At 42.8% G+C, this 14428-nt stretch overlaps 1 protein-coding gene across 1 annotated transcript in view; it reads right to left on the reverse strand.

The window, feature by feature from the left end:
• thsd7aa (thrombospondin, type I, domain containing 7Aa) overlaps positions 1-14428 on the reverse strand; it is a 120408-nt gene that overhangs the window by 40522 nt on the left and 65458 nt on the right. The window contains exons 3-6 of the mRNA XM_058619134.1: positions 12577-12825; positions 10400-10581; positions 5052-5207; positions 2175-2378 (exon numbers count right to left, since the gene is read on the reverse strand). Coding sequence (XP_058475117.1) covers positions 2175-2378; positions 5052-5207; positions 10400-10581; positions 12577-12825 — 791 coding nt within the window. The remainder of the gene's footprint in view (positions 1-2174; positions 2379-5051; positions 5208-10399; positions 10582-12576; positions 12826-14428) is intronic.

The raw sequence follows: 14428 nt of genomic DNA on the forward strand, positions 1-14428 counted from the left end.
AATGCCTATGTAAAAATCTATGGTTTGCAGAACAAGTAGCAACATGTGAACATAGAGAATGGGTTGATTATTTACAAATAAAGATGCAGTTGTAAAACACTACCAACTACGGGTCAAGTTTTTGTTGAGTATAGTTTCCGTAATCTATAGACTTAAATAGATTAAATAGAAACATTATTGTCTCCACAGAGAAAAAAAATATTGTCCCTGTGGGAGACAAATTGTTTTTTACTAAATCTAAAAATAGCACATAATCAACATCATTGCCAACACTCTTCTCCTGGTACCTTACATTGTTTTCCAGGAACCCAGATGAAAGCATTTACATGCTGGAACAGCACAAACGAGACTAGCACAAACAATGGGTTTATACTGTATCTCCCTACAAGTACAGCAATTACGATGATGGGCAGCGAGCCAGGGCTATAGGGCCCCACAGTGTTTTGGTTCAAAGTGAGGCTCAGCAGCTCCGCAGCAATCCGAGCCCAGTAGACTTGGTGACACCACTTTGAATAAAACTTCCAAGTAAAAGCAGGAACACATCCAGTTATCTGGTAATTAGCTCAGGGGTTCAACAGGGTCAACTCATCAGTGCTGGTACACTGCATCTCCAAGCACCTACATCTGACTGAACTACCCAAGGGTTTTCTTAACAGTTTATATAGCAAGGTAAAATTCTGAGTAGGCAGGAAATTAGAACAAACACTGTGATGCCCTTACTTCCTGTGTCTCATTTGGTCTGCGTGTCCTACAAAGGTGACCAGAGTGACCAGTATAAAGAGTAGCCTGAACCAAAAAAGAGTGAGGATTTCCAAGGATTTTCCTGTCCTGCTTGTGACCTACATCACCAGTGTACAATGAATTATCCGGTGGCAACAGAAGGAGCCCAGCCGTTCAATCAGCTACTATGAGCTCCAACCTTATTCCACTTGATCACAGTTCAGATACATCCCAACAACAAATAAGATATGACCTAGGGTGGCTGTCGATCTGGAAGTGCGCCGTCTTCAACAAGATGTGCTGATGTGTCCTTGTGCAAGACACTTGAACTGGCAATGAGTGAATGAGTATGGATCATCTGCGATTAAAAGAGTGCTAAATAAATATGCTCTATAAATCTGGATGAATTGTCACACTAGATGAATAAGTGTGACAATTTGTTGGCCTGTTTGTTAAATTGGACACTCTAAATTGACAGTAGGTGTGCAAGTGAGAGTGGAAGTTGGAGTTGTTGTTTGTCTCTGTGTGTCCCTGTGATGGACTGGCGAACTGCCCAGGGTGTACTCCACCTATCGCCTGATGTCAGCTGAGCTTGGCACAGCACCCCCGCGACCCTCATGTGAAGGATAAAGCAGTAGAAGATGGATGGATGGATGGATGGATGAATTCCTTGGTCTGTGTTCTTCGAAATGGCCTTTGAAACCCATAATGAGTTGATTACTATTTTGACATTGTCTCAGGCCTACAGTCGCCTCCTTGGCTAATTTGAGCCGCTGCATAGCAACATAGCTTTGTCACCAGTGTGCAATGAATAGCAAAATGAAAAAAGGGCTGACCTTTGAAGGATCCACCCATTTTATCCTTCATCGCTTCGGAGAGGAACGCGGTTTCTCAGCGGCATTTGCAGAAGTCTTTGAAATGGGATTGCATCACGGTGTCACGTCTAGGCCGTCCCATTTCAAAGACGGGCCTCTGTGGGACACAGCCCCAGAGTTCAGACATTTGCATTCTTCCACGCAGACGCTCGCTGATATCTGTGTTGAAGTGAGTTCACTCTGACAGTTGCAGCAAGGAATGCAAGAGTGAAAACAAGTAATTTCTCGCCTTCTTCAGCGCGTTTGAAAGTATACCGATCAGCCAGAACATTAAAACTGTACTATTGGAGCCGTAAAGACAGAGCGTTGATAAATCAGACTTAAGGTTTTTAAAATACACCATAGATATTCACAAACGAATAGCTTTGACGTGATGAGTGTAAAGTGCAAGGGAACGTCACTGTAAGGTCAAATCCCATTCCCCTGGACAAGATTTGACACCCCTTCAAGAACATGACACATCAACACATAAGCAGATGTGACAAACACTGTCAGCTGTTGTTACATTGCTATCTTGGTTTATAGGCATTATTTTGCCGTCTCCATAAACTGGTCTCATGGATTGCGTCATCGACTCACCATCACTGTTGATACACTGCACTTGAGGGATTTGGGTCCCGGGTCCACACTCCCTCTCGTTGTCAGGGATACACTCGTCCAGTTTGACCACCAGCCAGTCGTAGCAGCTGGGGTCCTCACACGGTATTGCCTCCACCAGGTGGGGGCAGTTCCCTGTCCCGCCCGTCAGCTCATTGACTATCCTCCTCTTCCTCAGTTTGAAGCCTGCCGGAGAAGAACAAGAGGAGCCTAATGAAGTAAACGAACACAAATCACGCCCGCACTAATCAGCCACGGCGACCCCCTCTGTGCGCCGCAGAGTGAAGTTTTGATGCAATCTGAACATGTCTAACATGCAACTGTAGGTACATTAACTTCACTCCATGGTCACAGTCGGCCTTGATGATGATGATAATTGTGAAATTGCATTTGACGCGACAGTCCATTAAGCCCCGAAGTTGAAAGAAAATCTAAGAACTTCACATAATGATTTACTCCCTCGCTTTTATCTAATGTGACTAATGCATGCAGGGATCCATTAATGCAGGCGGGGTTTCCTCTCATTTACGTGTTGTTTCCTCTTCACTCAAGGGCAAAGGATTCCATGACCCAGGTACTGCGATGGGGTGTGGGGGAGGGTTCTAACTCTAGCCCAGCCAAGGTCACTCACCCCCTAATCCACACTTCTGCTGCAGCCTGATAAGACAGTCAAGCCCTGGAGTGCCTGCAGGACTCAGGTGGACATGGAAGAATGTCCCTTTTCCCCATTCCTTTTCTGTCCCCCCCTTTCCTTTTAAAAACCTGTATTTAATCAGACAGCTCAGCAGAACATGTACCGCCATGTGTCTAGACCCATTGATGGAGGTTTTATCTCAAGGCGGGAGTGGGGGTGGGGGTTCATAAGAGTGAAGATGAGTCTTGGGGTGCAGGGAATTCAATTCTATCTAGGCATCACTCACTCGCTATCAGCAGACCGTATTATGAACGGCATTGCATCAAGATAGCCGTGTAGCACACGCGGCTGCTTCCAGAGCTATAGGCGCTTCATTTTCACCGAAGACACATACACGGAAACAAACATATGTGATTATCTTTACATGAGATCATGTCAGAATAGTACGGCTGCGGACTGATTCTCAAGGAGAGGAAGGTTGGGAGAATTGAAGGCAAAACTCTACATTTGAAAGGGTGCAGCCTTACAAGATACGTTCAGGTTTCCTTGGAGTGTGGAGTGTATGTTGTACTGACAAATTGTGCATGACTGCTCTTGAATATGTTTGCTGCTTTATCTCGTTGTTAAACTTTTCTTAAAAATAAAAAAATCAGTGTTTTTAGCTCACCAGGACACAAGAGTCTGCTGTCTCATTTGGTACGTTTAAAAATCGTTGATTTCCTCTATGGACTTTGGTTTGGGGAGTAAGCAGTTTAGAAATCAACACACACTTAAGTTTCCAGATGGAAAAAAAACTGTCTAATGGTGAAATGAAGGGGCAAACCTATGCTTAGATACCACACAGTTGCCTAAGAAAGTGTCCAGATACCTCAGTTTGTTATCTGGTTCAATGCTAATGTGTAAAGACTGTCTAAGAACATCTCAAGACTGCATCATAAGCAGATGAAGAGACGTCATAGATACTTCATGGTAGCGTGTCCAAAATAAATTACATAGAAAATACAATACAACAGCCTTAACTGTTGTTAGCACTGGTCCCATCCCAGAAAGATGCTTTCACACCAGCTGTAATTACAGTCGACTCGTTCCCATGTTCTGTGGCAAGGTGATTAAAAGTTTTAAAGCCCAAAGGGCACATTTTAAGTCCACCGCTCTCCGTTTAATGAGAAGCGGCAAACTTGAGTTTGGTGTCTCTCCGTGTTCACTTTACACAATGCACTGTAAAAAAAAAAAGACAGCAAGTGCAGCATAAGTGGCTTAGCGAGCGCACACGAGCGAGTGGGAGCGGATCCGTCATTAAGATACAGTACGTGGAGAGAGAGAGTTTGCAGCCATGCCTTTCATTTGCGGCACTTCATTAAGGCAGAGTCAACATGCATTAGTCATGGAGGCCGCTGCAGTTGCAGGGATAATTAAGAACTGAAGCGGCGCCAGTGGACGAGCCCAACCTGCCACAGGAGCCAACAAATACAAAGAGGAGACACTGAGGTTTTGCTGTCAATCACAGTTGACAAAACATGTCTTTTTCAGAGAGGAGAGTGTGTATAAGAAATCATTCTAGTTTGTGAGGAATCTCTGAGTACTCAGCGGAAAATCCTTTCAGAACTTTCCAGAAAGGTGCCGAGTCATCACTGCAGTTTCTTTTCAGGGCGACTGAACCTTGTTATCCTATTATGTATTCAAATTTATTTCATCAGAATAAAAAAAAACCCCGTGAGATGAATCATACATTTTCAAGGGGCTGTAAAGAGGCAGCAGGATAAGACACACACAAAAAAAGCATACACTACAACAAAGTACCAAACAAACATCAACCATCTCGTCTGTTCCTCAAGGAAAAGGTTGGGAACCTTTGCTTCAGAGCTGAAGCAACGTACCATTAATTAAGTTACTCACACTTGCCAGTTTCCTGATCTATTTGTGGAGGTGATTTTGGCATGTGCTATTGTTCTGTGTTTACTTCAGGGAGTTTGTCCAGTGCTACCAAAGAGAGCGGTCTGTTCTTTTTTTACTAAGCTACTTCTTTCTTTTGTTCCAAGCTCAATCGATAGCCACTGCAGGCTATGTGCCCAAAATAATGTGTTATGACACAACAATCATTTCATTGAACTGTGAGTGCCTGCTTACAAAAAACTGCAACTGCGAAGTCACAAAAGATAAGCGGGTGAACTCAAAACTACTTTATGATGAAGTGGAAGTTTCATTTTAAAAGGTAACCTCTTTACCTTTCTTGGCCGCCTGGTCTTGACAGTTCTCATAGGTGCAGGGCCCCCACGCGCTCCACGAAGACACCTCGCATTCGACAGGACAGCTGATGTGGCAGAGCTGGGTGGTGTTCGGGGGGGCGCCCAGACACAGCTCGCTGTCCACGGGCCGCAGCGCTGAGGAGACATTGACAAGATCAGTGGATATGGTAAATGAAAAAAGAGCACACAATAACACAATGGTGGAGAACTTTTCTTCTGCCAAACTGGACCAAACTACTGACATGAGAGGACATTTATGTTAATATACATTGTTCCTGCCAAAACAATTAAGTTCAAATAAAAGCCAAGCAAATGCAAACTTCTTCCATCCACTCGCAAATATCCACATTTTCCAAACTCATACACAGTTTATTAATTTCCTTGGCACAACCAACAGACTTCCATTTGGCCTCGTTCTCTGCGCAGACCTCCGCTCTTCACAACTCACTATAGGTGACTCTCTTCAAGGTCATCGGGGCTGATGAATCATTCTCACTGTGTGCCACACCAACCTCATCCACATGCAAATTACCTTTTCTTGGCCAAAGGTGTGTCCCTTTAATTGCTTCACTTAAGCGTGTGAACGTGCGGCGCGACCTTCGGGCCCCGACGCGAGAGCAAGTGATGTGTCAAAAATTACTCTACTGTTGTATTTAAAAACGCTGTATGTTATTTCACGGTTGGTGTAGCCTATGTTTTTAGTGTGTAGAGAACAATAAAAAATGTTGTAGTTGCTTATGTTATTGCTTTTGGGATGGGGGGGGGGGGGTGCGATGGCACTCGGGGAGCCATGGATTCCTACAGAATAAAAGCGCTAAAGTTTTCGCCAGGGGGATAATTCTTACCGAGTAGAATTTTCATTACATCTCATCATTTTATTAGCATCCAGTGGTCTCTTAACATTGTGTCAAAGCCCACTGTGGCTGCGTGACCAGCGATCAAGACAGGGATTCATCTGCTGCTTCGACAGCATCTCATTAACTGTGCATAATATCTTGTACTTTGCAGTTAGCTTTCAGACTCCAACTAACAGCATATGGCATAAAAATCAGTTTGTTCATTCCACTTTCTTAGCGAGGGCAACAATTTGTGACTGTTGCACCTGCTTTTAACCATTTTTATTCAACACGTTCAACATAGCTTGTTGACTTCTTGTTTTTTTGTGTTTTTTGTGTTGTTTATGTGCCCCCTTGTTGTGCTGCCTCTTGCCCAGGTCGTCGTTGTAAAGGAGAATTGGTTCTCAACTCACTTACCTGGTTAAATAAGGGTCAAATTAATAAAAGTAAATAAAGCAAAGACCATTAAACTACCAAGAGTATAACTTATGTGTTCTCTACAGACAGACGGTGCATCTGTGACTGTCAGTCCCTGAAATGGTGGCACTACACTTTCCCCTATGAATTTAAATTTAAAGTTTAAATAAGCATGCTTAATTTGCTACACCAAATTTACATTTCAAATTTTTTTGTGGGCTTATAAAAAAAATCCAATTCAACACCAAGGATATGAAGGATAGCCAAGGATTCTGGGAGGAAGTGAACCAACATTAATCCAAAATACACACCATTAATGTGTTGGCAGACAGAACTGTCTGCTTCTGGCAATTTAAATATATGATTTCAATGTGAAATATACTCAGTCCAAGAATTCCCAAGGCTTTTTTCTTTTTTTTTCTGATCTAAATCTGGTGAGACAGATTTTCCTACCATAGGAAACAGATGTTTGAACAGGTGCTTAATTAAGAACTTACAAACACCACGTGCCGCCACGCAAACTAAAGAAACACACACACTTCCTCTGATCATCGTGAGGCTTCTTCCCTTCTTTTAGAGGACAAAAGCCTCTTTGTTCTCGTCCCGCCTTGTACCGCCTGAGCAGCTCTCCACAGCCATAACAAAGGCTGATTAATGGAAATCAGCACACACACACACACGCTGACCTTGCTCAGGTAACTCCGTTGCCAGATGGTCTAGTTTTCCCTGTGCTTTTCCTCCAACCTCCAAATTAAGGAACCTCCGAGGCCGCCGCCCTGTACCGCCACATGCCAACCGCCATCAATAATCTAACTCCCAGTTCACTTCCAGCTGAGGATTGAAGTCATCACAGTGGCGCAGCTGTTTTATAGCATGTCACTGTTGGCTCCCCAAAGTGTCGTAATGATCAGCACCGGCAGAGGAAATTAAGGCAAACAATGGAAACTGTGCATTTCTCATTGTTCGCAGCTTTACATCTTAATTATTATATATATATAAATATATATATATATATATATATGTATATATATATATATATATATACACATACACTTTATATGTATATATTAACTTCTTAATCTTGAAACTGAGAAAACTGGTGATAACGTTTTTAACCTAGAAGAAGAATAAAAAAAGGCAGCATCATAAATACAGGAGTAACTGCAGAAGTGCAAAGGACTGAGTAAATTCAAGACTGGGCGAAGAAAAGAAAAGTCTGCAAAAAAGGCAGGGAAACTGTTTGAATGTTGCGTCGAGTTATCATCAGACCCATTTCGTATTTGTTTTGATATTCATGTCTGTAGACGTGTAAAGGGTAAGTCCATTTTGGTTCAGAAACATGAGCTCACGTCTGTCTGTGGTTTGCAGGAAAAAAAAGTTCCCCCTCTCTCTTTGTGAGAATATTTCATGAGAACCAAGCAGGAGTCCTGGCTGGTAGGAGCTCCTGGGACTGATGTGTGTTCAGAGGTAGTAGAGGAAAGAAAGGATAGATCATCCTTGAAAGCAAAATGATAAAATTACATCAGAGTAATTGGGCTATGGATTTCCTCTGCTCATCACAATGAAATCACCCGGTGGATTCTCGGACTCGCCCGAAACTAGAAAGTGATACAGTTCCTGTGTCCTTGATAAGAGCAATTACACATCAAGCGAGCATTCAGGCGCTGAGTGCAAAGTGGAAGTATCCTAGTTCCTCACACACACACACACACACACACACACACACACACACACACATCTGCTGACTCTCAAAGACAAAGCCAATGATTGGCAAAATCATCCAATGGCTCTCATGACATTATTAAGTCAATTGTTTTTTTTCTCTCCACGTTAGGTTCTCTAATAATAGTGTCCAGTTTTCTTTTTGTGCGTATTGTAGTTTTGTGGTATTAAGATTCAAGTAAGCGTGATGAGACAATGAGATGGGACACAGGTGCGAGCAGTTTGGCGATATTCTGTCGCCCTTCCTCGTGCAATACGATAATCGATTTGCCATTGCAAAAATATTGATCTTAAATATATATGATGACAAATTAAGGCTCTAAAATAAATAATCTCTGCTTATTTTACTCACAAGACGTTGCTATTGACAGATATTGTGATGTGTTGCTATATGATTACCTTGCAATATATTGATTATCACAGACTCATTGTGTCGCGATGATATTATTGGTATCGTGGACCATGTATCGGGTATCATATCGTATTGTGTGGTATTGTGTGGACAGTTCTTATTATTTTTTTATTCTTTTCATCCTTTCAGCTCACTTTTTATTCCTGTGTGTTTTTATTTGGTATTTTTTATGCTTTGATTTATGTTTCATGAATTTGTACCATCTGATTTCAGTGCTGTCTGTAATGGTTCTATTTTGTAAAGCACTTTAGTCAACTGTGGGTTGTTGTAAAGGCCTTGTAAGGCAATTACAGGAGCAGGAACATTTGACAGGACGTTGGAAATGAGAACAAACTGCGAAAAATAAAACAGGAAATAACTAAAAGCCAAAAAACTTGAGCTTGACAGACCCTGACACACAGCTCCTCAAGTCTGGGATGTATCTAGAATACTAGAACAAACAGGTAAGTTTATGGCCAAGCAATCAGTCAGTTACTGGAGCAACTACTGAGTAATCCGTTCATGGGATACGGGGATATTCACAAACCACGTATTCAACTTGGTCCAACCAATCAGATCACATTTCACGGACACAGAATCAAATCAGATCTCTCTGAGGCGCAAACAGCCACATAAACTATGTGCAAATGAATACGAGGGGCGCATGAAGGCTCTCATTTACATCATCCGAGTTAAGAGGGCAGCTGGAATTATACATGACACTACTGTACGACAAAGACAGGAGCAGGGTGGAAAAGGGGGGAGGAGGAGGATGCGGGAGAGCCTCCTCACAGATTCCTCTTGTCTTTGTTAGTCACACACCTTAAAGCCAAATCCAGTTATTGTCATAATACCTTCATTAACGTGGCTCTGCTTCCAGCCAAAAAACACTCTCCATGACAATTGCAGCGTTAACGACAGAGGCCATTTCCTATCGCATACTCACAATATATGTAAGGGGGAATCATGCGGCTTAAAGATGATTGCGCGAGCATCTGAACTGAATAATTTCCTCGCAGCAGACGCCAGCTGAGTCTCTCGGAGCCAGACAGACTGGGAGTTATTGTGTCGGCGCTGGAGAAGCGTTTGCGCTCACAGTAATGACACCAAATTTACATGAAATCTTATATTTGAAAGAATTTCATCTCTGTGTGTGTTTATTCATATATTCCTTCATATTCATATACGGATGCTTGAACGTTTAACACACATGGCCGGTAAAGAAAGGGAGAGGATACTGTGGCAATGAGGGTTAGTCACATGATTTTTATGAAGCATTGTTTACTGTCCTGTAACCTGCCTCTAATCTATGGCTCCGCGATGGTCCGAGCTCTCCTACATGAATAAAGTTAATAATGCCATTGTTGTTTAATTAAAAAGAGATTCATTATTAGAGCAAAAGTTCTTCTCATGTTCATCGAAAGTCTGGGCCTAAATAGTTTCTGTTTATTGGTGGCATTAGAACCAAATTATTATTTTAGGCACAGTCACTTACTTGTATGTATGGAAAAGATAGTGTGTCTGTGCATTGCCAATCACATCGACCTGGTGAGTGAGGAAAGCACTCCCAGATGGCGTCATTTCATAGCCAAAGCGACACCATTTGGAGCCTTTTTTTTTCCTCCTGGCAAAGTGAAGGCAGCGTGGAAGCCCCACAGTGTTACATTTAGTGTTCCATCTACTGTGATGCCTCTTCTGCCACATCGCCGCTTATCTAAATGGTGTGAAAGGCAAGGTCACCAAAACTGGACTCGCACCACCCTCGTTCTGTCTGCATCCCAACAGTCTGTGCGTGAAAATCACCAACAGATGCAGCAGCAGATGCGTGCGGTGGACTCCAGAGTCCAGTGAGGTTTTCAAAGTGAACACTGAAGACGACGGAAACTTCGAGCCCAAAATGTCTTTTTTGAAACATTGGTTTACAGATTTAATGAAACAGATGGCGACAAGAAAGCCATTACCTTCCTTGCTCCTCAGAGCGCTGAGGTTGGACGGCGTCTCAGCGCTGCTATGGACGCAGTAGACTTCCCGCGTCCGTATCCCACCTCCACACAACCCCGTCTGGTTGCCGCGACGACGGTCCTGCTGGCTCAGCAGCACATCCACCCTGCACTCTGTCCACTCGGTGCTCTTCCAACTGTAACTGAGGACCAAAAACGAGGGGAGTTCACCTTGTTGCATCCCCAATAAAACAAACTAAGTGACAAATGGTCAGTTATGAATGACATGGATCATTATCACCCTGCCAGACGGCAATGGGGAAAAAATAACATATTATCTTGTGTTGCTGATACTTTTGTGGTTATTACGCGATTGGCTGCACTTTGACACCATTTCCTGCTTTTTATTGATATACCTGTAGAAAATAATCCTCTTTTTTTTTTATAAAGGCAGTTGTTTCTGTCACTGGATGGGTTGAATGTACACGGTGCCGTTTCAGAGATGTTTCTCTGCATCATAATCTCTGTGATTCTTAACCTTAACATTTAATTTTTACTTTAAGAGCAGATAAATCTTAAGGAACATGATTTTTTTTTTTCTCTCCCCTGTGGCGCAGCTGTGGTGCGCAACCGGAATAGCTAATCACAGACAGAGGACAAAGACCCAATTGTGAAACGATGACCGGTTTTAAATCTGTTTTTGTCACATTAGCTGGCCTTTTTATTTTGTATCGCTGTGGGTATTAACGGCCATTCACACTGACAACAAGCTGTGACCGTGCGACAGCGTGCCAGAGACACTCAGTGTTATTACAGAGGTATCAATGGCTCGACAAATTGGTGCCGTAAAAAAAACAAAACACAACAAAAAAACAGACTATTGACTATTGGTTTGACGGTCAGGTCCAAACACACACTTCATATTGACCGGGGGCCACATGTGAAGCTGGCGCAGTCAGATCGATGGATATAAGGTTTCATTTCCTGCTCCCTGGCCAAACACAGATTAAGTTTGTAACCAAATCAATGCATTGCATTACATTTGACGGATGTGGCGCTTCTCAGGCAGCAAACATCCGTACGCATTTCAAATTTCAATGATTTTATATTATCGATAGCTCTGGCCATGAATAACTCACATAAGAATTGGCAATAAACAGCAATGGTTGCGTTTATTGTTAAAAAAATTTTGTGTGATTGTACTTGGAGTGAGTTTTTTAAGCTGAAAGGAGTAAATTGCGTCAGCTGTTCATATACAGGGTCTTATGTGTGGTTACTGAAAGTGGTAGCAATAAAGCTTTGTGGTCTCCACCCCGAGGTCAGAAAATATAAACCTCTGTCTCCATCTCTGCTGATAATGGAATTTGTTTGAGGTCGCCAATGAAAGGCTCCATATTCATGAGTGAGGTCTCTCTCTCTCTCTCTCTCTCCATCAGAACTGCTGCGGGACAACGAGGCCCCTGGGAAAGCGTTGCATCTTGGTTGCCCATATGGGGTCACTCATAGAACAGAGAGGGTTTGCAGTGTGTGGACAGGAGTGCTGCCTCTCTTCCTGCTGTCGGTCACACAGATGGCAAAAAAGGTTTTGATGGGCATTGATTTCCTGTTTCACTTGATGCTAAAATCAGAAATTATAGATCCTGTACCGGGGGGGGGTCAGAAAACCTCATTTACTAAATAATGATAATAATAATTATAGCAATAACATTTTTACTTTCTTTCTTAAGTACGGTTTAAATCCAGAGGCTTCCCAGACTGTGGGAAATATGTCAGGTTTATGTGTTACACTCAATTTCAACGAATATGGCGGCTGCATTTATTTTAAGTAGCGGAACAGCAGCCCTCCAGCCTTGCTTGCGTGGTTAGTTATGCTAATTTAAGCGTTTTACTTCATGATTGAGACATGTTTTAGTCAGGATCACTGCAGCTATGTCCATTTCCATTGCAGTTTTTTTGGCTGAAACTCGACATTAGCTAATTACTAAGTAAATGAAGAAAAATGTAAATTTTTTTGCACTCAAATGCAAATTTTAAGAGCGTAATTATCAGAGTAGGAGGTAACAATTTATTCCTGAGTACAATTTAATTTAAATGAGTTAAAATTGGAGCTTTTTTTAATCCAAAGACATATTTATTCCCCTTTTTTTTTTAGCGAACCAGCAGCTCTTGCACTGTGTTGAGTTGTGCCTCATACTTACACAATGCAGGGCAGCACTCCATCTCCCTGCGGGCTGCAGGGCTCCTTCTCCTCCAGCTCTGGACAATCTGCTCCTCCACCAATCGGAAACTGGCTCACTTTCCTGGTGCGAGTCCGTTCGCCCTTAGGCCCGCTGGGGTCATAGCACTCCTTGGAGCAAGCTGACCAGTCAGACCATTCAGTCACATCACAGTCTTTGGTCAAGACGCAGGCGTGGAAGGTCACTGGCAATGTCTCCTGAGAGCAGAGGCTGTGGAAGTAAACACAACGATACTATTAGACCATTTGAGACTTCACGTTTTATTTTGGGTTTTTTCTAGTCGGGATGCCAACAACCTGCACAGAGATACAGATATAGCATATGTTTATTAAAGACAGAGACAGAAAGTAGGAAAAAGCCTGAGAGTTATTTGTTTTCCCTCCTTTGTTATTCTCAAAGAGGCTGGACTGATAAGAATACAGCTATAATGCAAGTATAGTGCAGGGATGACAAAGGGTCTACAGAAATCCAGCTGTCGCTCCTGCAGATTTCCTTTGTCTGACTCAGCCGATGTGATAAACGTGGCTTGAAAGTTGCTCGTCAACAAACCCAAACAATTTGTTATCTGTATTTTCAGCAGCAGCAGCAGCTTCACAGTGCCGTGGCTTTGTGTGATGATGGGATTGCTGTGGAGTGGAGGGACAATGGGTTTTTCTCTTTGTGTGTTTTGTAGCGGCTGATTGGCCGTTTGGGATAACAACACACTGCTTCTCTTTGCTGCTTCCTCTTGATCTTTTAGTTTCAAATGTTCTATTTTGTTTTCCCCTGAACTTCTGAGAGGAATTTCTTAAAAATTGTCTCCCCTCTTTTGGGTATTGTTCTCTTTTTTTTTCTGTCATTCAAAGTTAAAGGACGCCTAAACACTGCATGCCGCTTACATTCAAAACATTGTCAAAGGAGTTCACACAACGCTGGAGTATGAGTGAAAACTCAAAGAAGTACGCAGGGAAAGTTACAGGAAATAAATTTGGCAGTTTGACGGGATAAATGCTTCTTGTCCCCAGTCGCCTCTGCGCAGCTGTATACACACAAGCGCTCCCTTCTTCAGATCTGACAATTTTGCCACATAAAGGACACACTATGACCACTTTGTATCTGTCATATATACACTAACCCTGTCTGTGTGGATAATGCAAATGCAACATTTTCGCTTGAGTACATATTATAAATGGCATTTGCTTGACGTTTTATTGATGTATCATTTCTAACCTTCTACCCAGGCTCTAAAAGCAAATGCACACCACGATAAGTCATAGAGCCTGCTCAGTGGCCTCTATTCCAGCCAGAGACGGACAGAATGAGGCCATTCATCCCCTACAAAGAACATGGCTCTCAGACACCTCGTGGACATTGACCTCACTGGAGGAGAGACCGACCGTACCATGTTTGAGGTGGACTTCAGAGTGGAGCTCTCATGAATGCGTCTATCGGTGTCGAGCTGGGAGAAGCTTTATGTACATCGAAGAGGCAGAAGAGGCAAAAAAAAAGAATGATGTGGAGCAATCAGTAATTGAAGCCGACGGCAATTTTCCTCACAACCTTTGGCATTATAACTGTGGCCCTGCACCGTGGCATTATAAAAACCAGACACGGGCCACTAATTATACTCCTCGACACGCAGGATTTTTGGACGATTTCATTTAGCGAGCGAGAGATAAAACTGAAAGCCTCCAAGGCTTCACAACACATAAAGAACAGCCGAGTGTTATAAGCTGTGACACTTGAAACCAGTGAGTGTCATAGATGGTGCGTTCAATAGGGACATGCAGCACTCTGACAGTCCGCAACAAACAAGCTACATGTGCTCTAACAT

The sequence above is a fragment of the Solea solea genome, chromosome 20, assembly GCF_958295425.1.
Source record: "Solea solea chromosome 20, fSolSol10.1, whole genome shotgun sequence".
NCBI classification, from domain to species: Eukaryota; Metazoa; Chordata; class Actinopteri; order Pleuronectiformes; family Soleidae; genus Solea; species Solea solea.